At 41.4% G+C, this 27,624-nt stretch overlaps 1 protein-coding gene across 2 annotated transcripts in view; it reads right to left on the reverse strand.

Annotated features, from left to right (window-relative positions):
* The window catches only part of ndst3 (N-deacetylase/N-sulfotransferase (heparan glucosaminyl) 3), an 84,184-nt gene extending 57,468 nt beyond the window's left edge, over nt 1–26,716 (reverse strand). For both annotated transcript variants that reach the window (XM_067403015.1, XM_067403014.1), the window contains exons 1-2: nt 26,390–26,716; nt 23,194–24,449 (exon numbers count right to left, since the gene is read on the reverse strand). In XM_067403015.1, coding sequence (XP_067259116.1) covers nt 23,194–24,177 — 984 coding nt within the window. In that variant the 5' untranslated portion in view covers nt 24,178–24,449; nt 26,390–26,716. The remainder of the gene's footprint in view (nt 1–23,193; nt 24,450–26,389) is intronic.
* Nucleotides 26,717–27,624: the final 908 nt, after the last annotated feature.

Here is a 27,624-nt window from a genome sequence, read left to right on the forward strand (position 1 = left end):
AACGTTATCAGGAAATCCAGCCCATATTAACAGTTAGTATCCATCAGTATTAAGAACATAGTAAAAGGGCTATAATAATTTCAAATTTTTACATTTTTTTTACACTTTTGACAACCTAAAGGATTATTTTTTTTATTATTCTGGCAAAGATTTTAGTCCAGTTATATGTTTTTATTGAAACAATTTTGTTTATAATGTTTGGAATTAAAAATTGATTGATTTATTTTTTTGGAAAAACTTTTATGTAGTTGATTAAATGTGTCCATCATATATACATTATAAGCATATATAATCTAAATATTTGTAAGTATATTTAAAGGGTTAGTTCACCCAAAAATGAAAAACTTGTCATCAATTACTCACCCTCATGTCGTTCCAAACCCGACTTTCATTCATCTTCGAAACACAAATTAAGATATATTAAATTAAATCTGAGAGATTTCAATCCCTCCATTGACAGTTACACAACTACCACTTTGACTTTTCAAAAAGGTCATAAAAAGATTGTAAAACTAATCCATATGAATTGAACAGTTTAGTAGAAATTTCAAGAACAGTTTTTATTCACATATAAACATTGATCGGTGAACATACAGAAGCTCAACCGAACCTGATTCACACGTGAGAACAAACCTCTTACGAAAGCTCAAACATGCTGCGTAACACATGACAGTAAAGCTCACTGAACTTCCATTTACCATATCTGATGTATGTGTTTAGAGAAGGCTTATATGTGAATAAATACCTAAATTAAATCTGTTCATCATATAAAGGGATTGCCTCTCTTCAGAAAATTAGGACTAAACCGTTCAATTCATATGGATTCGTTTTACAATCTCTTCATTAACTTTTTGAAGCTACAAAGTGGTAGTGGCATGGATTTGTGTTTCAAAGATGAACGAAAGTCTTATGGTTTGGAATGACATGAGCAAATGATGATCCTCAAGTGTCAAACTCTCTGAGGCTTATTTTATATTAATATAAACGTATAAAAATGTAAATAAAATAAAAGAAAGCGGATAGGAAAGGATGACAATTATATTTAATAAACAGATTAAGATAAACTAAGAAATTAAAGATATGTAATCTGATTTTTTTTATTTTAACTTCAGTCAGTGAATCACATATACAACAACAAAAAAAGTCATACGTTAGTGGCTTTCCGTCATAGACAGTCTTATTTTATCCAATCATAACAGACGTCTGGATAAAAAGTAGTTCTATTCTTTTCCTCTATCTAAGTTTTCTTTGTATAGGAGACAAACAAACTTTACCTCATCTTACCCTTCTCTCCTCTTTATATAAAAGGTACATATAAGACAACAGTGAAAGGTAGATGGGACATATTCTATTGCCGGAGCAAGAGGGAAGAGTGCAAATAAAAGAATGAGAAAGAACATGTTTAATATTGATGTGGGAATCTGGGATGTTGGGAATCTGACATCATAAGATAAACCAGAGTGCAGGAGAGATGGGAGGGGAATGACAGGATGAGAGGAGAGAGTGAACCTGAAATGGATGACAGCAGGAAAAAACAGAGAGAGACAGCTATTCTAGGATATTTTTACAGACACAAAGTTTCCCAATCTCTCAGCAAGCCGTGACATGCGCACACACGCAAGTACATGCATAAATCACAAAACTCTTCCAAAACACAAATCTAAAATAGCAAGACATGCCACAAACATGTCGGAAAAGTTGAACTGAAACTTCCTCGGCTCATTTCTATAGTCTGCACTCCCATCCACTGTCAGGTTCCTCTTGATTAAAATGCAACAAACTGAGCGAAATTAATTATTTAACGGTTAGGTTTTAAACAGCTCTGTCTTAAATCGATTCCTTACATTTACTGAGCACACTTCAAAAGAGTGCACATGAATCATTAATGCATTAATAAGCCAAAGAAGCAGCTTCATAATGGCATCATAGTTCTGATGCTTCCCGTCAGCTTGGCGATTCAGTGTACGCTGTCATAAAAGTCTAAAATAGTTTATTTGTAAGAATCAGTTTTATTGTAAGTAATTATGACCCAAACCTGCTTTACCCTAGTAGGATATTCTTGTTAGCTCTTGCTTTGAGGTTTGAAGGTTAATGTAAATGTTGAGCCTTTTATTAACCAGTCATTTGTCTCTCACTTCAGAGGTAGTTTATGGTTATGGTTAAGGGTGTTGACGGAGTTTGGCCTATGATTATTTGGTAAGAAGGTTGTTCCAGGACAAACAAACAATCTCAATCTGGGAATTTGTCCTACCTGACACACTGCAAAATGTTCAGTGTGAAATTAAATAATAAGTTTGAACAGCTCACGAAATATAAAAATACAGTATAGTTTCATCCACACCTATCATGAGTCATACTATTGACATTGCCTGAACTGTCTAATATATAAATGTGTATTGATAGAACATAATTGTGGCGACCAGGGCGGGCGAGAGCCGTGAGGGAACGGCGCAATAAAAGGAGGAGCGACTACAGTGAAGGACGAGAGAGGACCAGGCCTGGACTTTATTTTATGTTTTATTATGTTTGTGTGGCCGGCAGACGTCCGCGAGGGGTCTGCCGGCATTACTTTCGTTTTGTTGTTTGTTTATTTTGAGATTAAAATTTTGTTGAATGTTCACCGGTTCCCGCCTCCTTCTTCCCACATCTATGAACCAACGTTACAATAATGTTATGAAAAAATTAAGGCTGTCAAACGATTAATCATGATTAATCGCATACACAATAAAAGTTTGAGTTTGCATAATATATGTGTGAGTACTGTGTGTAATTAATATGTATATATAAATACACACAAATTAATGTATATATTTAAGAGAAATATGTTATGTACAAAATATTTGTATTTATATATAATATAAAATTATATAAAAATATAAATAAATACATATACTTGTAAATATATACATGAATGTGTTTGTATTTATATATACATAATAATTACACACAGTACTCACACATATATTAGGCAAACTCAAACTTTAAAATTTAAAATATGCGATTAATCACGATTATTTGAAATTTGAGAGATGCATTCTAAGTGGAATTGTATCCCATAATGCATTTGCTACACTGAAGTCTATCAAGAGTATTGTTGAATATATTAAAACAAATCTTTTAATATATGCTAACATTATCATTTAATGAGGCAGCATATTTATTAAAAAAATAGTTTTTAATATTAACATTTTTTTTTTAAATGTAACCACAAATGTTATATACAAATCAAACTTTCAGAAGCACAGGACCAACCTACAAAGTCTGTCCTGAATACCCAAGTGCATGATGGTTAAAAACTTGTGGTACCAACATCAGTCACTACCAAAGGATATTTCTGCCAAGATTATGACTGGCATCAATTCTGTGGCCTGCACTTATCCAGATGCTGCAGAAAACACACATAAACAAAAGCTTCATTGCCACTCTCACAAGCTGTCTTTGCCAACTTCAAATTGAGATCACAATTAAGCTCATCAACTTATTGTCTTTGGTCGACCTAAAATGCCTTGGATGAACTGAAGTGGTAGAGTCTCTAATTTGAATTCATTAATCAGCTTCAGCCTAATAAGAAACCAGATATGCTCAGATCCACTGAGCTAGTAATCAGACAAAGTAATCAGAGCGTAGAAAGATACAGTTTCTTCAAGGAAAGTGCATTCTACTGACTTTTCCTCCACAGAAATTTAATCAGTGCCCTTAAGACGTAATGGAGAGATGTATAATTCACTTGCTCAGTACAGGTGTGCAGTATAAATGGACAGTTTCATAAGACAGAATTACCTTTAACTGCAGGCAATGTTTAAATAAAAGTTCAGGTCCCCCCCCCTTCATATAATGTTAGAGAGTTTATTATAAAAACAATTTTTGAAATGTAATATTTAGCGGCTCCTTTTGCTGGAGGCAACACTATGTGACAATGGAAAGAAATTAATCAAAGACTTTGCCAGTGCTGAATATATAGCACTATCTGCTACATGACAGAAACTAATGGAAATGGCCTTTATTTGATTAAGTTAGTACTATAAAGGTAGATATTTAATAATAGAATATATATATACATATATATATATATATATATATATATATATATATATATATATATATATATAAACAAAAAGATATCCACTGTACATGACATTACATTACACTTTAACAAAATGTTGCATCGAGGCAATAAAGATATTTATACAATGCCTCCTCCTGAATTAACAGTTAATTTAGATGAAATGTCTGAAATGGAAGTTTACTCGCTAACAAATGTTAATTGTAAGTCATTATTAGTGTTCTCTTATTTGCATCATGCGTTGACAAAGTAAAGAAAATGTAATTGTTACTCATTGTGCAACAGAGGGTTAACGCAGATAGTAATAATTCCAATTGTTTCCTCAAAACTACACTAAGTTCATGGTGTTTAGATCCTCATAAAAGAACAGTGAGAGGGAGAAAGGGACTGATAAGCAGAGTTAATCAGATTGACTGGTTTTTATTCAGACTGCAGAGAGAGCAAATTATATTTAAGGATTGCAACCACAGCTGTGCTTCATTTCATTACATGCACATATGCAGGCGCCCCTCTGGTGAGGGATAAAAACAAACATCCATGACAAGCCAAGTGTATGCTTATCACTTATCCTTTATTTCTTTTTACCTTCAAACTCACTGTCCTCTTTTGGGTTCTTACATTATCTCTTCTTATCCTTCACTCTTTCATCTGAATCTGAATGTTTTCTTTTTCTCTCCTCTCTTCTCGCGACTCTCTGCTGACATTGAGGGCCGATCAGGGAGAAGATAGAGTGACAGAGATGCATGTTAATGACCCGAAAGCACTGATCGATTCCTCACAGGGGAGAGATAGAGAGAGAGGGAAAGAGGGAGAAAAGAGTGAGAGTGGTGGAGGGAAGGAGGAGGAGACCTGTTGAAATGCTGACAAATAGCTGAAGACATCTGGGCAGGCAAGAAGACGAACATGCCCCCAGAGAATGACAGAGAGAGAGGGACAAAGAAAGAAAGAGACAGCCATTTCTAGAGTTTTGTTAGCAACATGTTCCCATTCAGTCGGTCACGTTCGACGTACGTCGGACAGACCGACGAATAGGAATCTCGCTAGAGAGGCCAATCTACTTCGAGTGTAACTAAACGAGCCAATGCACATTGGCATGCAATCATATGCATCAGCTGCTCGCCTCGCAGCGCGGGTATATAATGAGCAGCAGGTGCGTTGCATCTTCAGCTTTTCGCTTCGGAGCCGAACGGTGTTGTTCCTGTTCTCTGCAAGCGAGTGTCTGCTAGAAGACGAGTCAAGCTTTTGGTTGAACTTCTCTTTTTCCGAGTGCGGAGGCGAACAGCACAGCAGCGGGGTCGACGTCCTCTCTTTTTCTGTTTCGTTTGCCGTTTTTGAGCAAATAGCTGTTTGACAGCGTCAGAAGGCTGTTCTCACGGCCGGTACGGTGCGCTTTTGAGCGCTGAAAAGCCGTTTTTACGGCTGGTAAGAGTGAGCGCCTTCAAAGAGAGAGAAAGCACATGACAGGCTGCACACAATCCCTGTCTGTGTTGCGGTGGCCGTTCCCCTGCGTGCTTCAGCACTTCTAAAGAGTAAAGTCCCTGAAAGAGCTTACACAAGTAGATTCGCGTCTTTTTAAAGACGACATCCTACTTGTGTTTCTGGATGCGATCGTTCCTGTCCTCACTGACGGCCACGATCACCGTTTCGCATGTCTGGGCGCGTGCTGAAATGATGTTCGTGGGTGTTCATGTTTTCATATGAGAACATGATCACGTCGACACGCCGGTCGTGACTCTTCTTTCTCCGGGAAGCTTGAGTCCCCTCTGTTGTTGGCCAGCTGCCGCTTGTGTGTAAAAGCACAGCCGCGGCTCTGCCCGACACTCTGGGAGACCGCGGAGATCAGCGAGAGCAAACCTCTCGCTCCTCTGCGTGTCGTGTGCCGTCGAGCTGCCGGGCTGCAGCGCGGGTTGTCACGGCAACCCAGCGCTCGCTCGGCGCTCTAGATGCGCGGTTCCCTTGCGTAATCTCCATTGTAGCGCCCTCTCTGGTGCACCAGAAGAGGTCTACTTTGCTGATATGGCTTGGGTGACATGAGGTTGAGGGGTTCCTTCGGGGAACCAACCCCCTAGGGCCCTCTCCCTCTCTAGCGCATTGCAAGCTGTGCAGTTTCTGGATTGGATTGCTGGTCCTTTTCATGGGGGAACCTAGCATTTCATTCAGAGCTCCAGCTGAGGGACAGACGTCGATTGCAGCATCGGAGAGAGTGCTGTTATGCTCTGGAAATGAGGGTGACGCTGCCCACTGTAATGGTGTGTGCTTATGCTGACTCAGATTCAGAGTTTACAGCCATGCTTTCCTGGGTCTTCCAGATGTGCATGGAAAACTTGGCAGTATGGGGGTATATTGGTGCCATAAATATGGAATGCCAAAGGTGCCAATCTGCATAAGTTTTCCTCTCTCACTACCCTCTTGGATGGGGTGGCTGTACACAGACCACACCCACCCTGCATGTGAGGCCAAGGCACTCTTTTTGCATGAGGGTAGTTCTGTGCTGGGGTTGAGCTGCGCTTGTTGACTAACCGTGATCAAAGTCACGGCGCAGGCCCTCAGCCAGACGATGTCCACCTCCGTGGTCCAGAAGTGCCCCCTGGCTTACCTTGTGAGGTGTGAGAGGTTGTCAAGCTAAATGCTTTCTCAATGCTCCCATCTTACGAGGTGGCCTTTCGGTGACACTGTCGAGGACTGAGCCCAGCGGTTCTCCTCAGTTAGTAGCGGATAGGGGAGCTTCCCATGACAAACCATTGAGTTCCTCTTGGGCCGCCCCTCAGTCTGCTCGTCGCCAAGGGTGTCGTCCCCTGCAAGAAACTCCGGCCCAGCAGGCTCTGCTGTGTCCATTGCGGGGAGATGACGCCTCCCGTCTCTGCAGCTGTTTAACTGGTTGGTGAGAATCACCCCTGAGACGGGCGACCCAGAGATGGGTGGGGCTGCTCTTCCACCCCTGGAGGAGGGCCAGGTGGTAAATCCTTTATTGGGTTTGTTTCTGTTCCGCCACTGACCCAAGAGGCAGCGGTACCCAAATTTTAAAGAGCAGTTCCTCCATTTCCAGGTCTGAAGAGGGTTTGGAGAGCAGTGGGAGGAGAAAAACCTCACCACTCTCATCCCCCTCTTCTGTCGCCAGCGGACAGCAGCGAGCAGCGGGCAGCCAAAGCCTCGACTGCTCCCTCTGTCCATCCGTGGAGCCAGGTAAGTGTTGCCTAGCACACTGTGACGCCGCTTCGGGCCGCCTCACAAAGAGAGCCCCCCGAGCCGCGTCCCTGTGTTCCACCTCGCTGCCCTGCTGCGGGTACACCGGTGGTCCCTTTGGTCCTGCTTGTACGGTCTCTGCGAGCCGGGTTAGCGCTCCCCAGTCCGTCTCGCTGGCTCCTTCGGACCATCAGGGTCGGCTTTGCGATTCAGTTCGCCCGGCTCCCCCCCCAAGTTCAGGGACGTCCTCTTCACTACAGTGAAAGATGCCGATGCCCCTGTCCTGCGTGCGGAGATCGCAGTCCTACTGGCGAAGGACGCGATAGAGCCGGTCCCTCCAGCCGATTTGAGGTCGGGGTTCTACAGCCCCTACTTCATTGTACCCAGGAAAAGCGGCGGGTTACGACCGATCTTGGACCTGCGAGTTTTGAATCGGAGCCTCCACAAGCTACCATTCAAAATGCTCACGCAGAAACGCATTTTTCGAGTGCATCCGTCCCCGAGATTGGTTTGCAGCGATTGACCTGAAGGACGCGTACTTCCATGTTTCAATTCTTCGGCGACACAGGCCATTCCTGAGATTCGCGTTCGAAGGTCGAGCATATCAGTACAGAGTCCTACCCTTCGGGCTGGCCCTGTCTCCCCGCGTCTTCACGAAAGTCGTGGAGGGAGCCCTTGTTCCCATGAGAGAACGGGGTGTTCGCATTCTCAACTATCTCGACGACTGGCTCATTCTAGCACAGTCCCGGGATCAGTTGTGCAAACTCAGGGATTTGGTGCTCAGACACCTCAGCCAGTTGGGGCTTCAGGTCAACTGGGAAAAGAGCAAACTCGCCCCGGTGCAGAGGATCTCTTTTCTCGGTATGGAGTTGGATTCGGTCGAGCAGATAGCACGCCTCACAGAGGAACGTGCTTGGTCAGTGTTGAACTGCCTGAATACATTCAATGGCAGGACAGCGGTCCCACTGAAGTTCTTTCAGAGGCTCCTGGGGCATATGGCGGCTGCTGCGGCTGTAACACCGCTCGGTCTGCTTCATATGAGACCGCTTCAGCACTGGCTTCACGGCCGAGTCCCGAGATGGGCGTGGCAGCGCGGCACATTCCGGGTGCCAATCACTCAGGAGTGCCGCCGAACCTTCAGTCCGTGGTCGGACCCCTTGTTTCTTCGGGCAGGAGTGCCCCTAGAACAGGTGTCCCGGCATGCTGTGGTGTTCACAGATGCTTCTGCCACCGGCTGGGGTGCCACGTAATACGGGCATGCAGTCTCAGGGGTTTGGACGGGACCCCATCTGCATTGGCACATCAATTGCCTCGAGTTGCTGGCAGTACGCCTTGCTCTGAGCCGCCTCAAAGGCCTGCTTCAGGGCAAGCATGTACTGGTCCGTATGGACAACACTGCGACCGTTGCGTACATCAACCGTCAAGGTGGTCTACGCTCCCGTCGCATGTCACAACTCGCCCGCCATCTCCTCCTGTGGAGTCGGAAGCATCTGAGGTCGCTTCGCGCCATTCATGTCTCCGGTGTGCTCAACCGTGTGGCCGACGAGCTATCACGAGCTGCGCTGCCAGGAGAGTGGCGACTCCACCCCCAGGTGGTTCAGCTGATCTGGAGAGAATTCGGAAAGGCTCAGGTAGACCTGTTTGCCTCACCAGAAACCTCCCACTGCCAGTTGTTTTACTCTCTGACCGAGGGGACACTCGGGACAGATGCACTGGCTCACAGCTGGCCCCGGGGCCTGCGCAAATATGCGTTTCCCCCAGTGAGCCTACTTGCACAGACCCTGTGCAAAGTCAGGGAGGACGAGGAGCAGGTCTTGTTAGTTGCGCCTTACTGGCCCAACCGGACCTGGTTCCCAGAACTCTCACTCCTCGCGACAGCCCCTCCCTGGCCCATCCCTCTGAGGAAAGACCTTCTTTCTCAGAGACGGGGCACTCTTTGGCACCCGCGTCCAGACCTCTGGAAACTCCATGTCTGGTCCCTTGGACGGGATGCGGAGGTTCTAGGTGACTTACCCCCTGAGGTACTTAACACCATCACTTCGGCACGTGCACTGTCTACGAGACGTGCTTACGCCTCCAAAGTGGAACCTGTTCGTCGAGTGGTGCTCTTCTCGCCGGGAAGACCCCCGAAGATGCTCGATCAGAGTCGTGCTTTCCTTCTTGCAGTAGGGTTGGAGCGTAGGCTGTCCCCCCTCCACCCTCAAAAGTCCATACTGCTGCTATATCCGCTTACCACGACCACTTAGATGGCAAATCTGTTGGTCAGCACGACCTGGTCATCAGGTTCCTTAGGGGGGCGAGACGGTTAAATCCTTCTCGTCCCCTCTCCATACCCTCTTGGGACCTCACTCTGGTGCTGAGAGCACTTCAGATTGCTCCCTTTGAGCCTTTGCTGTCAGCAGACTTAAAGATTCTGTCTATGAAGACTTTGCTGCTGGTGGCATTGGCCTCCATCAAGAGGGTAGGGGACCTGCAGTCATTTTCGGTCGACGAATCGTGCCTGGAGTTCGGGCCGGGTGATAGCCACGTGGTACTAAGACCCCGGCCTGGCTATGTGCCCAAGGTTCCTACCTCTCCTACGGGACCAGGTGGTGAGCCTGCAAGCGCTGCCCTCGGAGGAGGCAGACCCAGCCCTGGCTTTACTCTGTCCAGTCCGCGCTTTGCGACTGTACATAGACAGAACCTAAAGCCTCAGGACCTCAGACCAGCTCTTGTCTGTTATGGAGGCCAGCAGAAGGGAAAGGCTGTCTCCAAGCAGAGGATGGCCCACTGGATAGTGGATGGCATCGCCCTGGCTTTCCAAGCTCAGGGTGTGCCCTGCCCGCTCAGGTTGCATGCTCACTCCACGAGAGGTGTCGCATCCTCCTGGGCGCTGGCTCGTGGCGCCTCGCTGACAGACATTTGTAGAGCTGCGGGCTGGGCGACACAACACGTTCGCTAGATACTATAGCCTTCGTGTCGAGCCGGTCTCCTCCCATGTTCTCGCCACAGGTCAGAGGCACGGAGAGGCCCCGGCTTAGTGTCGGCTTGCTGCGCTACATGCGCTTCTTTTCTCCAGAGAGTCCCTACAAGGCAGACCCTGTCGAGTCCTCCGATATCCCTTCGGCAGCCGACGTGGCGGAGCGTCTGGCGCCAGGCCTATACTCCGTTGTATCCTTGAGAACCGGGTTTAGGCTGGGTTCCATATGTGTGACCCTACGGGGATCCCATATGGTTGGTTCCATGGTTGCTCCTAAACGAAGCCCGTGTCTTTCCCTCTGGGAGAACCTACCCTTCATCGGGTTGGAGTCACCCCAGCTCTTCCATATGTAGCACAGCCCTACAGGGTTAGTCCATATGTACTTCTCCACATAACTCCTTCGGGGAAGGATGTGGCTTCCGCAGCGTTCCTTTCCCAGCGAAGGGTACGCTTTCCCCAGCGTTATCCAATAGTCTCACTGAATGGGTTTTGGGGAACAGCAGTGATCGACTCTCTCTGTGTTAGCCCTGTCCCACCATCCTCGGGCAAGGGGGTTCAGGTGGCTTGCAACAGAGCGCTGGAAGGGGGCAGCTCCTGTGGCGCTTTGGTAGGGATTCCTATTCGTCGGTCTGTCCGACGTACGTCGAACGTGACCGACTGAATGGGAACGTCTCGGTTACAAAGGTAACCCTCGTTCCCTGAAGGAGGGAACGGAGACGTACGTCCCGTCGCCACAGTCGCTGTACCCCGCTGATGCTGCCGCCTATCCGGTTCGGCTCCTCAGCGAAAACCTGAAGATGCAACGCACCTGCTGCTCATTATATACCCGCGCTGCGAGGCGAGCAGCTGATGCATATGATTGCATGCCAATGTGCATTGGCTCGTTTAGTTACACTCGAAGTAGATTGGCCTCTCTAGCGAGATTCCTATTCGTCGGTCTGTCCGACGTACGTCTCCGTTCCCTCCTTCAGGGAACGAGGGTTACCTTTGTAACCGAGACGTTTCTTACATACTAATCTATCTACAGTGCACAGCATAAATGAGTACAGCCCCTCTGAACAAATACAAAAGATGTATTTTCTTTATGATCACTAATACAATTCATGGAAAGATGGCAAAGCTAAAAAGTATTAAACATATACATAATAAAAACAGAGAAATATATCTCATTAATAACCCTAGATTTAATTACACAAATGTATAATAGTCTAGTACTTAGTATGCCCTCCATAATTTTGAATATACTGCTCTGACCCTTCTTGGCACAGAGTGTACAAGTTCATGACAAATTGTCACATCTGTCCTGTTTAACTCCTGGATGATGAGCTCCTTAAATGCCTCTACAGAATCCCCCACAGGTGCTCAAGAGTGTTAAAACTGAGTGCGATACATGTCCACAGAAGTTTTTTTCACCTTGGGAGAATGCATATCCTCATTGTCATGTTGAAAAATGCCCAACAATGCAGGGAATAAGGAAAGGGTAACATCTTCTGTTTCAAGTTTGTGTATTAAATTACACAGTGGTGTGGGAATTCATGACAGCATTGATAAAGCACAACTCCCTCACACCTTCAGCCCTCATACATCCCTATATAAGAGCTTTACTACCACTGAACTTTACTGTGGGAACCAGGCACTTCTCACTGCACTCCTCCTCTAGCAACACCATAACATTTTGGATTAATTTAGTCTCACGAGACCAGAGTATTGATTCCCAGAATCTATATTTTGTAAATATGGGCTTTGGATATGGCTAACTGACTTTATTGTGCTTTGGCTACAGTAGGTACTTCCAGTGAAAACAACAACCATGTATGTCATTTCTGCAGGCTGCATCTTACTCTGTGAGATAAATAGTCACTCTTTTCATAGCTTTTGCTGGCTCTGAGACACTCGCTTGGTATTTCTCCTGCTCTTTGTCTAGCAAAAAAAATCCCTCATCAATAAATGAAAGATTAAAATGAAGGCCTGATTATTTCAGGAGCCTTGTCACAAGTCCATTGTTTCACACTTAAAACAATGATTTAGTAATCCTCTTGTAGCACTGTCCTCTTTTGTGCTGAGAAATAAGTCTCCTGACAGTTCTCTCCCAAGTGGTTCCATTGTTCCATCTATCTATCTATCTGGTTTAGCTCAGTTAGTTGATGTTAGGTCTGTGTTTAATGACTTTCTAAAGCCAAAAAGCTCAACACAGTCTGTTGTGGATCAAATCTGCTTTTCAAAGGCAGACTGTGTGCATATGTGTACATGTGTGTGTGTGCGCCAGGGGAACCAGGAAAGGCTCCACATGTAATATTTATTGGACATGAAATCATTGCTTATTCCTGAGGCCATAAGAAAAAAAGAGCATGCACATATACATGCCCACTAATCTACATCAGTAAAGACTTATTCTCAGCAATAGCACTATTCCTGGATATCATGCAAAAAACAAGCACAATTGACATAATTAGCTCACTTGATGCCCAAGATGACATAAGTCATTAAGTCTAGTTAGTCTGGTTGTATGGTTTTTGTTTAAATGAGACTTATTAAGCAAAATTAACTTTAATGAGGTGTTTGAACACAGATGGGTGTCCACAGTGTGTAAACAACCAGCCTATAATGGTAAAAATCCACCCACTTCTTTTTTAATAATCACCATAAATCATAAACAATCTCTCCAAACACGCAGTTCCAGATTTTCCCCTACTCTTACGTAAGAGTATGGGAACAGGGGCGGGGAAGGTTGGGGGTGCTGTGTGTGCGGGTGGGGGCTTTATGAAAAAAAACAATTAAGAAAACAACCAGGAAAATGGACAACCAGGAAACAACAAGCATATCGCTGAAAAAAAAAGAAAAGAAAATCACTGAGAATGCTGCGTAGCCCATACACCAGGTCATTTGACTGCACATGGGAAATACATTAGCCTAAGCGTTTAAACAAATAAAAAGTATAAAAAGTTTTTTTTTTTCCCAGTACATCCATGAGATTTCCATGCTCCGCTTTTAAGTTGTGTGTCGCCTAGCCACAACCTACATATCCCAGCATAAACATTGATACATTATATAATATTTGTTATTTAAGTATCAACAATATTCAGAAACATAAAAGCAAGCATAGGCAGTGCTGCGTGCATGATTTGGCATGGCAGAATGCGCACAACAAACGCTTCCATTATAATCACTAAAAAGATGAAAGTTTGACGCGACCTCACAATGCTTCAATGACTGCACAATGAATAATAATGTCTAGACTTTGTTTTAATCAGAGGATTTGCTAACATGCAAAACATTCAGCGCTGAACAAAAACTCCAACATTTTTATAGCCCATTTAAAATGTTTATTACAAACAAATTATTAAATGATAAAAAATGAATAAATGTAACTGAACAAAAATTTGCGCTGCAGCACCCCCACTTCCCTCTCCCCTGTAGGGAAACCCCGCCCATGACTGGTGATGATCTGCTCTCGCTGTAGCAGCTGGAGATATACAAACTCTGCTGCAAAAAACATTACAAATGTTCTGTTATTGGATGTACAAATGACCATAAGACTCCATAGACTTTCTGCATCTGAGCCACTGAGGACACTGTGGTTGAATTTCAATTATGAAGAAAATGTGCCGAAGAAAGTCGGTAAAGTGTGATACATTTGCACAAATCATTTCACGCCAGATTGCTTCACAAATGAGGGTCAGTTCAATGCTGGATTTGCCCAAAAGATTGACATGATGGCACATGCTAGTAGATGAGTTGAATCAGCTCCACAGCAACTACATAAATGTATCCACTAAATGTTCAGAAATGTCCAGTTGCATTCTAAAAGTAGTTACTTCTTCCCGAGTCTCTCCAATAGTGTCAGACTCTCCCATTTGAACAATGTAAGGCTGAACACTGTTACTTAATATCATAATTTTGGCTGCGTGAGATTCTCCAGCTTGTTGTTTTTGAGTATCCGAAGTGCGAACTGTTAAAGCTCCGCCCTCTTCTGGAAAGGGGGCTGGGAGCAGCAGCTCATTTGTATTTAAAGGGACACACACAAAAATGGTATTGTATAAATGGTATGGGGTATTTTGAGTGGAAACTTCACAAACACATTCAGGGGATACTAGAGACTTATATTACATCATGTGAAAAGAGGTTTAATGGGTCCCCTTTAACATGCAAAGACACAAGAATTTTTTTTTTTTAAATAAACCCTTTTTAGATGCCACAATAAACTAAACAGCAAGTGATTACATGCATGTTCTTATGGAAAACAGCAGATCTAGTATGTGCGTTTCATGCATTATAAGGGTTACATGTGAAAAAACTATCAACTACTTGAGAAAGACTTGTCTGGACTGACCAAATGTCAATGTGTGATATCCTTCACAACGTTTCAACATTTTATACTTTTTAGCCTACAATAATCATGCAACTTCATTACTATTATGTTGTGTTTACAGATGTAGGTGTGCAAATTTTCTTAACTTTTCTTCAGGAATCAGAGATCTATAGCTGCAACCAAAAACACTCCACCTGAACTGAGAAGCAGGAAATGGCAGCTATGCATTATTATGTGTATGTTTTCATGTGAACTTGCTGACACAGAGCATCGCTACAAACCTGACGTCAACACACCTGCCCAAAATGTTCAAAGCACCTCCCAGCTCTTTTTTGGGTAAGATCTGGGTTAGAACGAGCATAAACCATGATACAGATGCAGAGAGGATGAGCCTGCATAGATAAGCCATGGTTTTTTCTTTTATGCAGAGTGAAAACAGGGGCAAATGCTAACGTTTGTAGATTTGTATTTATATGAAAACAGCAGAGGGGGGAATAAGAGGGATAAGAGGACAAAAATAAAGGTGGAGAGAAAAGTAAGGATGGCAAAAAGAAATAATCCCACACAAATGCCAAACATATTGTTGTCACAGCAACACGGCTTTCTGTTTCCCCTCCTTCTTACCACCCTCTTTCTGTCTATCTTTCTATCCATGTATATTTACACTGGCATCTTATTAAAATAGCACAACTTTATTTAACCAAACTATAACCTACTCTGTTGTGCCAGAGCTGTGATCATATACATAAGTTTTTATGCCTTGCAAACTTTTAAAATTTCTTTTTGCCATGAATTTACATTGTTCCTACAAATTCTGCTGATATAAATATGTCAGCCGGCTAACATAGATAATGTTTCATCAAAATTGAGAATTATTTTTAGTCCTTTTTATTATTTTCCCCACAAATGCACTCTAGAATATTTCTTTATCAGACAAATATGATTCATTAGTAAGTCTGCTTCTTTCAGACTTTCATTTTAATGAAGTGGTAAAAAAAATACATTTACTGATTAAATTGGAATTTTACACAATCTTTCTCTAGCAAAATAAAATAATTAATTTAACACCGTTATTATGCTATATTTTTATATAATACACTACATACATACATATTTACTATGTTATATAATTTTTTTTTTATTTTTTTTTTTGCTTTATTAGTTTAATGTTAATGTATGCATATACTAAGAATGATGCCCTAACTGATATCCTTTGTTTGTTTTTCCTTAGTAAATTTGGCTATTTTAAACTGAATCATATCTGATAATTATATAATTTAAAAGATAATGTTACCTTATCTTTAATGTAGTTAGATACATTTTGTTATTTATTAACTATTTTTCTTAAGAGTAGCTTGTCTTTACTTTAAATAATGCGTAGCTTGTTTCTTGGCATGTAGCTTCCCCAACAAACCTCATAATGTGTCAAGTGTGAGAGGACACACATGTTAGCGTGTTGTTGATGTAAGTGTGCGGCTGAAAATGAAGACAGCTGCTTAGCAACCTACGTAGGCCTTTAACGGAAACACATACACCAGCTCCATCTTACTCAGAGCAGAAATATCATTGGATCAATACTTTCTGAAAATAGGTCTGGTGTGTGAGTTTTTCTCTGGTTGTTCTGTGTTTGACCTCCTGAATCTCAGATTTAACACCGTACTGATGCTTCAGTTTCAATCTGCTCTAAAAGTGTCAGGTTCACGTGACTTTCAAACTACCAAAATCCTTGCAGTGTTCACATTATACAGCATTCTTTAAATCGGTCATCTTGTTAGCATTGCAGAGCACATACTACACAATCAAGCAATGACGAGGTCCACAAATTACAAAATCTCTGACCTGCAGCTTTTCCAGATAAGCAGTCTGTTTACCTATCAAACTACACAAGAAAGTGCCACAGAACTTGGGACTTGGCCAGAAATACAGTCTAAGGAGCAGGTGGTTGTCCAAGTTGGTCTGGCACTTCTTTCTTTTTTTTTTTTTTTTTTGCATTTATTTAGATTAGACAGGAAAGAGAGGGGGATGGGATTGGAAAGGACAACAAACAGGTACTCGAACATCTTGGAGCGCTGTCTGCAAGGCTATCCAAAAAACAGTTAGTTCTACATTTAAGCTAGTCTTATTCACAAACAGCCTGAACCGCCCACATTCTGATGCATATTGCACACAAAACTGGAAAGCACTTGCTCAATCTGGCAAGCTCTAATCTGACAACTTCCGGACGTAAAGGCTCACAGTGTGGTTTATCAGTCCTCAGGGAAGCAAAGTCATGTTAACAAGGAACTGGTTGATACAATGAGCACTTGAGGGCAGAATTTGAGATGACTGTGCAAAGTCCATACATATTTTCTGCTACTTTTCTATATATGGTTTTCAACAGTTTGTAGAGATTGATGCACATCAGAAAAATCTGCTCCTATAGAGCAAATAAAACAAAAAACAAAATGGCAGTTGGTTCACATGTCAGACAAAAGGTCTCTTCCAATCTAAGTGGCTGTTTCCTGGTCAGATGCAGCTGCACTGTGGACCAGACATTATGGCGTTCAGTCAAAGGTCTTGATACACAAGACCATTCCAATTCCACTTTAAACTACTCTGGTTTTCACAACAAAAAAAAGGATAATAAATGGGAATTCACAAGGAATATTCTGTAAATACATTTCTATATAAGTCCTGTGGACCTCAGAAGCTCTTGTAAAAAAATCTATGTAAAAGTCTAAATCCTTTCAATTTCAATATGTTTGTTCTATTTTGACCATCTTTTTGCTTGTTGACCTTCTTGACACCATCATGTATTTATGTTTATCAGATCTCTTTAAATCACTTTATCTCACTTAAGAAGTATCTGGAACGGAAATGAGTGGCTGTACTGCTCTTCTTTCTCATTTCCCCTGTTTTCTAACCCATATTTGTGTGTGAGTGTGTGTGAGGGAGGCTTCAGGAGTCACTTTGATTCTGCTCTCTGTCTCTGGCTGAATGTGTGCAGGTATAGCTTTGATATTGTGAATCTGTTCACTGTGATTCTGTCTTACAGTACATGTTGAAGTCAGTGTGCAGCTGAAGAAGTGGCAGCTTTGTCTTTAATCCTCATCTATATGCTGCTTCAAAGCCAAGAATCATACTCACCACACACACATATACAGTGACCTGCTGTAAGTGTACTAGGGCTACGAGATATAGCAGTTACATCTCGATATTTATGCATTTGCTTTGAAATGGCAAAAGAAGGATTTGTTTCAGAGAAACCATAATTTCGACCAAACAGCCTTTGTATCCAATTAGATTCAAAATAATTCATGCAAGAAGTCAAACACAATCAAAATCCAGTTAAAAATAATTAAGCCATTCCATGGTTTTTCACAACCATAAGCATAGTAACGAAACATTTTCCTATTACTTTTTAATACATTAAAAATGCTACACAGTGACTTCAGTGAACATTTTTGAGTGATAACGCTAATTAATTACTGAATTTATTCATTGAAATGGATAGTTTGATTCACCTAAACGTACTGAAGCAAACAGGAAGTGTCAATCTCAAAGCGCAGATGAGCAGCTGATAGCCACTGTTATCTGTTTTATTTGTGGTACTTTACACTACCGTTCAAAAGATTGGGGTCAGTAAGATTTTTTTTAAAGTCATAATGAAATCAAAATGGACAATTCTTTTTTTTAATGGAATATTGCAATATTGCAAGTATTTTAAATGATTCATTCGTACACATCATTATTTTTTTTTTAATTCATGTGCTCTCATAATCTTTCATCAAAATAACTTCCCCTTCCTCTTGCAACAACATCTCTTCTCTGATGATGACATGTTTACTGACACGTGAGGGTGGGACAACCTGTCACTCACATGAGATCACAGGAAAAGCAAACCACAACCAACCAATCAATTCCTGATTAACCAAATTTAGTCCCACCCTACATTTTTTCTTCTTCCAGAAGCTGTTTAACTTGGATATATACATCACAATAGGTAAGAAGAGACTATCACAACTTCTGTTTTTAATGCCGATTTATTCAGCAAGGATTCAGTAAATTAAATAAAAGGGACAGTAAAGACATTTACAATGCTACAGAAAAAAATCTATTTCAAATAAATGCATTTCTTTTGAACTTTCTAATTATCAAAGAATTCTGAAATAATGTATCACGGTTAAGCAGTACAACTGTTTTCAACAATGATAATAAAAATAAATGTTACTAAATCAGCATATTAGAATGATTTCTGAAGGATCATGTGACACTGAAAATTGTAGTAATTCAACTTTGCCATCATAGGAATACACTACATTTTGAAAACACATTCAAAAAGAAAACAATGATTTTAAATTGCAATGATATTTCACAATATTACTGTTTTTACTCTAATTTGATTAAATAAATTCAGCCTTTGTAAGCGTAAGATTCTTGTTTCAAAACCATTAAAAATCTTACTGACCCCGACCTTTTGAATGGTAGTGTATATGATTAGTTCATATATTAAAAATTCCATGCCAAAATGAATAGAAAAATCACTGCAATATATTGCCCAAGTGTACAAAATGAAATTCATAAATACTTCATAAATACTGCAGTTCAAGCTAGGTGAGTTCAGTACTACACATGCTGTCACTACACATGCTGTCACACAATGGCCTTACACACACGACCATACAAATGCAAAGTTCCACATACACACATCTGTACTTAAATGTCCTGTTACACAACCACCAACACAAGGTCACTTTAACTGCAATTTCAGCAGAATCTCTGCTTGGGGAATCCACACACACACACACACACACATAAAGTGAGGGTAAATCCCATTTGTGTTTGTGAGTGTGTGCAAGTGTGCATCGAGTCATTTATCACTAGTGTCCCCTGTTTTTTCAGCCTGCCCCATGGGTTGATGGGAGATATGGCAACCAGTCACTAAGAGTGACATTCTAATCTACAACACCTATATCTAGAGCACACAGGGTTCCTTTTGTTTCGCTCTCCCTCTTGTTTTCGCTCTCTCATCTTTACACTCTCAACAAATATATGACATGAGCCTATTTATTCCAAAAGTCAAAAAGTAACTGTTGTAAAATTGTTAAAGTAATCTAATGGAGAACAAGAATTTTGGTGATATTTTACAAACCAGTGGCTCTTGACTGGTTTTGCTTTAGGACCCTGATCAAATGATGTCCAAAAACCATGTTTATATTAAATTTAAGTGAACACATATTTAACAAAGTCTGGAATGTATTTTGTTTTTATCTTTTTTACCTGCTTTTCTAGAATCAGGACATGTCGGATACTTTCTACCAAGCTTCAGTTTTCTACCAATACTCAGCAAAAACATGGGGAATGTTTTCTCCTCCCTTGTAACATCCTTAGCCTAACAATCTGTGATTATATGATTAGTTGCATTTTATTTTTGGTATTTAGCATTGTTTTTGCCTTGTGATCCTAAGAACAGACTTGTGTGCCATTTTTGGGTCGCGACCCACCAGTTGAGACTCATGGGTTTTCCGATGATTAGCTGTTATCTGCCATTTCATTCCACTGGCTTAGTATCAGCCTTTCCTCACACACGGACAAACACACGCACCTGTTCTGGATTCTAACAGCCTGCCATAAACAGTCAGATTCTTCTCTATAACCAATGGTAACAGTGGCTAAAAACAATGGCTGGTGGATCAAAGCCTTCCCACTTCTCTCCCCCATCACTACACGCCATGTTTTTCCCCAGAATCCTCCGGGAATTTTCCGCTGACATTTCCAGCCATGCTCCAGAGCGACTAGCTCTAATTCTCTCCCTGAGCACCCCCTCCAGAATCTCCATCTTACCGCTGGCTCATTTGCCAGGTCTAAATTAGCTCAGACCAATCGGGAAGAATTTGACAGTGCACATTCTTAGCTAACAACATCTGGGGAGAAGTCACGTGCTTAGCCACTAACCTTTCTCAGAGAACATTAGATTCGGAAATTAAATGTGTACCCACGCTAGGTAATGGTACTATACTGTTTATAGTAGGAAAAGACCCATAAGGAGCAACCATAAAGAATGTGGCCTCACTTCCTGTGTCCAAAGTGTTCAATATTTTAAAATAATGGAAGCCAGTCAGATTTAGGTTTGTGAAAAAGATGTCTAAATGTTAGGTACCTATTTTATAATTCCCCTTATTAAATATGCATATACCTAATTAGTAATTAACAATAGTACCAAAAGTTTCTGGATGGAAACTGTTTCCAATAAAATTATCAGAAAGGTCACTGGAAGATGATCATGAAAGATGCGTTTAGTACAGGACATTTTAGTTAAGAAAGGGTAACTAAAAACAATTAAAGAGGGCATGCAAACCACACAGAATTTTTGAATGATGGGAATATAAAATTTATTCTAAACCTTCATGCTGTTTTCCTTGAAAGTGGAATTTAGATGAACTTTTTAGCAACTCTTTCCATTGAACAACACTAGGCATCAAGTTTCAAAAAGGACAAAAAAAAAAAAAAAATCATTAAAAGTTGTAAATTCGCACAATGGAACATTTAAACAATTTTACAGTATAATCACGGAGGCCTCCATTGCTCTCCTGGGTGCCATTCGGCAAATCACACTTCAGCCAGTAGGTGGCGGAAATTTTTACTTTGGCTGCATTTGTTCAACTGAAAAATTCTGCCTTCGGAGGACACATTCCAAGGTAAGAAGGCATTAAGGCACATCCAAATCCAAAGTTAGCTTTACTTCCTATCTCATGATTTACATTCCTATCACTTCATCTGATCGATTTTTGAAGTCATCCAAGATGTTCATGACTTTCTTCAGTTGAAAAGAAATTAATGTTTTTATGGAAAACGATCGGTCATTTTCTAAAAAAAAAAAATAATAATATACTTTTTAATCACAAATGCTTGTCTTGCACTAGCTCTGCGATCCACACGAATGACATAATCACGTTACAAAGGTCATGCGTGATCCAGTGTCTACAAAGCAAACGTGCAAAGATTAAGCCAAACGTCGATATCAGATGATTTTGAAGTTGGAGGAGAAAATTAGATGAAGTTTTTCACCCTACTGCGGTATTTCCGCCTACATCACGCGTGACCTTTCAACATAATGTGTGGTGCATCGCAGAGCACTGCAAGACAAGCATTTGTAGTTAAGAAGTATATAATTTTTTTTTTTTTTTTTAAATGACAGATTGTTTCACTAGATAAGACCCTTAGTCCTCGTCTGGGATCATGTAGAGTTCTTTGAAGCTGCACTGAAACTGCAATTTGGACCTTCAACCTGGTGAACCCCACTGAAGTCTACTATATGGAGAAGAATCCTGGAATGTTTTCCTCAAAAACCTTAATTTCTTTTTGACTGAAGAAAGAAAGACACGAACATCTTGGATGACATGGGGGTGAGTAAATTATGAGGGAATTTTCATTCAGAAGTGAACTAATCCTTTAAATATTGAGTTGTTTTTCACTAAAACCTTTTGGAAAATGATCAGGAAGCTGCAGTTACTTTTTTGCTGACGCTCTTAGTGCTTTGTTAAGCGTTAAATTGAGTCACAATGTAGTGCCACTGTACTGAATTCACCCAACTGGCTATTCATTAAATTATCTACTTTTGTGTTACAAAGAAGGAATAAAGTAAACACGAAGGTGAGTAAATGATGAGTGAATTTTCATTAATTTCATTTCATTTTAGACTGTTCCTCACAAAAGCCTATCAGATAGCTTCAAAAGATTTGTAATATAGCACACAAGTTCTATAGCAGTCTAATAGCACACTAATTCTATGGTGTTTTCTGTGCTTTGACAGTTTATTCTGAACTTTGGCAAGAGCTGCGTAACGATCCTTCAAAAAACTCTACATTGAGATCCAAAAAAAAAATAACAGCATATACGTTTAGAAAAAAATAAATACATTATGACAAAATTTTCATACGTGAACTGTTCCTTTAAATATTTGACTCTCTCCCCTATTGTATCCATTTCTAATTGTTGCGTAATGTCCGCATTAATTCATATTCACACTCATGTGCTTGCACTTGAAACTGAAAGCTCTGGAAGTCATGAAGTCATCTCACAATAGAGCGTGAGCGGCTCTTCAATCTGTTGAACAGCCTCAGAGAGGGGCCAAACGTGGGAACGAGATTATGAATGAGTATGTGAAAGAGAGAATGAACACCATTTTACTGCTCTTGTCCCTCTAAATAGCCTCTTTATACTGACTGAGGCCAACTCAAACACCCACTCCAATTCAGTGACACATACACACAACATCCCCTTCTTGTCCTCACAAAAACATTCACATAATATATCAGTCGCGAACACCTGCGACTTAAAAAATCAACCAAATTGACAAATTGATATTTAGTCTTTTTGGTTGATATTTAGTCGCAGATGTTCACGTCTGATTTACTAAATGTGAATGTTTTTTTTTACCATTTTCACCAAATGCTGCATCCAAAAATCCCACACAGCTACAGCTCAATTTCTGTCTTTTGTGATTAATTGGAACAGATTGGAAAAAAAATCTTGTGGTAAATGTGCTTGTAAAATGTTGAATGTCCTTGGTGATGCATCCTATCACCATTTAAATGCACAAATAATCATTTTATATCTATTTTTACATTTTTTAATTTGTTTTATTATATTTTAAATGTACTCAAATTAACACGCGCATATTCTTCAACCACCTCTTACCTTCACGTCATTCACATTCATTCTCGTCCCTTTCTTCCCCACGAAAATGTCATCTATGTCAACCAGGATGTAGCGTTCCAGAGATCGGGACAGCTTCCTGCCTGTGAGATAAGCGATGGCATCCACCAGTATGAGTCTGTGTAACCAGTAGCTCAGTCCATGTCCAAACAGCACACGCTGCACCCCATCGTACAGACCCAAGTCCTGCACGACGGTAGCATGGAGACCCTGGGGACCTGGGATCATCTGGGCTGCCCCACTCTCACTGGGCCGAGTTTTAGCCAATAGGACTGGTTCATACGTGGAGTGATTGAACTGGAACACAGTCCAGTCTTCTCCTGGTAAATGCCCTCGATCCACTTCTGCCCGTGTTATGTAGAGCAAAGGTGAGCGTGGGTTTACGCAACAGTCTCGAAGTGCAACATTTGTTCGCAATGTCAGAGGGAAACCCCTCAGCTGCAGTGCAGGCTGGGAGTTTTCACTTGCACGGTGAAATGCAATGACGCCAACGCTGTATTCGGCACAGTATTTATCCAGCAGGTCGCGGTTCCATGCATCCATCCCGACATACTTAAGAAGGTTCTCGTAGATGACCAGTGCATAGCGCCCACGGCCTTTGTGCGTTAGAGGTGGAATATCACCCTTCCCCGGCGCAATTTCAGCGTGGTAACGGAATTGGTTGGATTCTAGAATGGCGATGATGTCCTGTCCCAGTTGAGAATACTGACTCTCCACAAATACCAGCACCACCGGATCCTTACGTGACGGATCGATTGGTTTTGGCGTCCGAGGTTCTGACAGTCGGATCGGAAGGGCCCGGAGGTCAGCACAGTCTGGACCTATGGCGCGGTCCGCGAGATCCAGTTCTTGGGTGGAGCCTGTGTAAAGGTAGTAGGCGGAGATTAAAACGCTGACCATACAGAAGGTGGCGAGGAGGATGACCAGCCTCCTCAGATTCCTCCGCAGCTTGGTGGCCAGATTCATGGCAAACGGAGCACATGTGTGGGAGTGTGTGTGGGTGGGAGTCTCTGATAGATCACTGAGGCGGGCTAAAGCTGAAAATTGGCTTTTTCGAAAATCATGCTGCAGTCATGTGACCATCTCACAAAACTGGCAAATTCACTTCCAAGACAGGCCGCTTTTGGTTGATAATGAGGCCCAACGTTCAGACTATGACACCAGCTGTTCCCAAAATGAATCCTTCACCCAACTAGCAACACTCCATGTTCTGAGATTTCTCCTGACCCCCAACAAACCTGGAGAGGATACAAATGACAAACGACAAGCAAATTCATGTTTTAGTACAACTTTAAGCATCTCTGAGGTGTGTGTGTTCCTCTTACAGAAGTGTTCATCAGGGGTGTGTATGGATGCTCTTGAGGGGCAATTCAGCCGTCAGCCTTCAGGTTGTTTTCAATCAACACTTCACCAGCTGTGGCCAACACTTCCCGTGAGGAGTGTGTGATTGGCTGTATATAAATAGGAAGTTGGAGGCTGAGCCAGTGGGAGCCTAAGGGTGGCTCTAAGGGAGAAATTCATCATTTGTCCAATAGGAATCGACTGTGTCACACATTTACTGCATACACATCAGGTAATCTACATGACCACATTTTGTCTTCAGAAAGGTGCTACTGCAGAAAAAGGGAAAGTGTATGCTCTCTTTTTCTTCTTGTAGACACCCTAACACAGTGGACAAATACAATGAGGATGGTTTGATATTTTCCCATAAACTACAAATGCAGTACATCCAACAAGTGCACTTGTGTTTATGTGTGTGTGCAAGACTCTGCGCATGTCATGGTCGGTGTGATATCGGAGTATGTAATTAAAGGAACATGAATTACACAAGATTGAAATAACAGATTACAGCGTTGCGCTGGAACATCACGGGGGAATTCAAGAAAGTGGGAATGTGAGTCGAGGGATGAATTTCATAGGGAGAGAAAAACAAATTACCAAAAGAGTGCTCCTATTTCTGTATCATAACTCAAGCAAAGGTTTACTTAGAGAGTGGATTAGATTGTGACATGCATTTACATGACATTATATATCAAAAACATGTGCTTATTTTTGTAGGCTATGTGTATATTAATATTTTACTATTCTATGTTTACTGAAAACTTAATAATCAACAAGTTTAGTGTAGTCTGCGGGTTGCAAAGTCCCGCTGTGTATGCAGATTTAGCTAATACTTGCTAATACTTTTACAGGTAAACAACCTAGTTGTGTAGACATTTGAAGTGGTCCTCACCATTTTTTAAGGCTAATAAATCGGTCAAATCATATTTTGTTTTAAATCTAACGTCAACAAGTTTGAATGAGGGTTACGTTTAGTAAATATCATCACCTTCTTATAAAAAAAACACTGCGTCCGAGATGTCCTCACTAATATAATGAGCGCGCGCGTGTGCGTATTTCCCCGCGAGGCGGCGCATTCTTTAAAAAGGGAAACATCGCCAGAGATTACATATTTTGCCTATTTTAACTTGCATTAAAACTAATAATTCTAAATATGGATACCCAAGACATGTCTTTTCTCAGTCCTGTCATGTTTAACAGACTACATTAATAGTACATTTTGATTAAAAACACAAAAAAGCTACAGTTTCTGTTTAAGATTAACAGTTTTATGTCAAAACCTGAGGCAAAGTCTAAAACAAAAAGAGAAAATGAAAGTCGAATATTTAGAAACAAACAAACATATGCTGAAGTAGCCTAAGTAAATTTAACCTCAACACACGCAAGGATTCTAAAAAGACCAGTATGAGTGTTATTGTTTACGATGTGTTTGTCAGCTAGAAAATTATTTTAGAAAATGTTTTCAAATACTTTTCAACTAGCCCAAGAGATAGGCTATTCAATGGAGACAAACGTGCACATGTGCATGTGTTATGGGTGCGCATTAACGGTCGCTCTTCAAACTAAACCGTTATCAATCACGCTTTAAGAACTGATTTTGCTCAAGAGAAATTGTATTAAAATAAAAGACCGTTAAAGGCGTTAAATACAACGCGAGCGAAATTAAACGCACAGCATCTCCGGTCCGGTAATGTGACATTCCAGCACAGCATATCTCTAAATCTTACACACACGCACACAAAGATGTTCAGCACCCCAATCAGCACAAAGTTACAACACTAAACGTAACTCAAAATAAACCGCACTTTCGCCATCTCCTGCCAACGAGCTTTCTTACCTTGAGCCGAACCTGAGGCACAGCTGAGCGGGAAGCTGTCACACCAGAGCCGCCTCTCTCCGGAACACCAGCTCCTTACAGCTCTGAACCCGAGCGCCCAATCTCATTCACTGATTCAGAGGCAGCCATCTGGAATGATGCGGGGACCGGTTCGCTATTCTCTCCGCGCCCTCTTCTCCTTTCTCCCTTTCTCTCACTGCGACACGGATTAAAGGAGCGCGGGGGGAAGACAGGTCTAGAGACAGGAGGAGAGACAGGACTGGAGACAGGAAAAGCGCTCAAAAGACGAACTGAAGAATATCCCGAGAGGAGCGCTGAGACCCTCCACTGTCAGCAGTGACTGAATAGTGCCGCTGCCGCTCTCTGCGCTTTAGCTCACCAACATAGAGAGAGTGAGCGAGCGAGCGAGAGAGATGCTCAGAGTGATTGGCAATTTTAATGGTATGGCAAGTATAAATAGGCTACATGGAAAGTGTGACAAATGCTTAGAATTTTTAGCACGGTGTCTCTAATTACTAATTATTTTCTTCGTTTAATAATAATAATCACAACAATATAGGCTAGTAGTAGGCCTATTGTTTAAATTAACAATGTAGTCTACAAGCAGCTCCGCAAAACAATACTCCATTAGCCTACATGTAATCCCACTTTATACAAATTTGCTTTACTCAGTGTTTGTAAAAATATCAGTAATTTGAACAGAGGAAAACAACAGTACAGTAGCTAAAAACCTGCTGTAAGTTACCTCACCATATAGGCCTACTGTAAAATTGTATTGTAATTTAAAAGACAATACATGTTATTTTACTGTAAAAAGAAAAGGGAAAAAAAAAAGGCAAAATTACATTTTTGACAAGTAAAATGTATTGCCTTATAATATGGGGAAATAAATGAATGCATGAATAATCAAATTTTTGGGGGGATTTTTCATTTAGAATCTATTTTTGTATTCAGTTATGGACAATGGAGTGTTTATGCATCAATTTATGCTTTGTGTTTATCGTCATGTGCCAATTTTGTATTCTGATGGTATTTTGGGTTTGTAACATTGTGATTTTTCATTTTATTACTGACTGCAGTTTCAGAAGAGAAACAGATTTTAATGTCTCAAAGATGTTGATTTTTTAACATTAATGTAATAAAAAAAAAAAAAAAAAGTGGAAAAAAAGGGGTCACTAAGGCATCCTGTAATGCTTGTTACAGCTGCTGGTTTTTAACATAAAAAAAAAAAAAAA

The sequence above is a fragment of the Chanodichthys erythropterus genome, chromosome 12 (genome assembly GCF_024489055.1).
Source record: "Chanodichthys erythropterus isolate Z2021 chromosome 12, ASM2448905v1, whole genome shotgun sequence".
NCBI lineage: Eukaryota > Metazoa > Chordata > Actinopteri > Cypriniformes > Xenocyprididae > Chanodichthys > Chanodichthys erythropterus.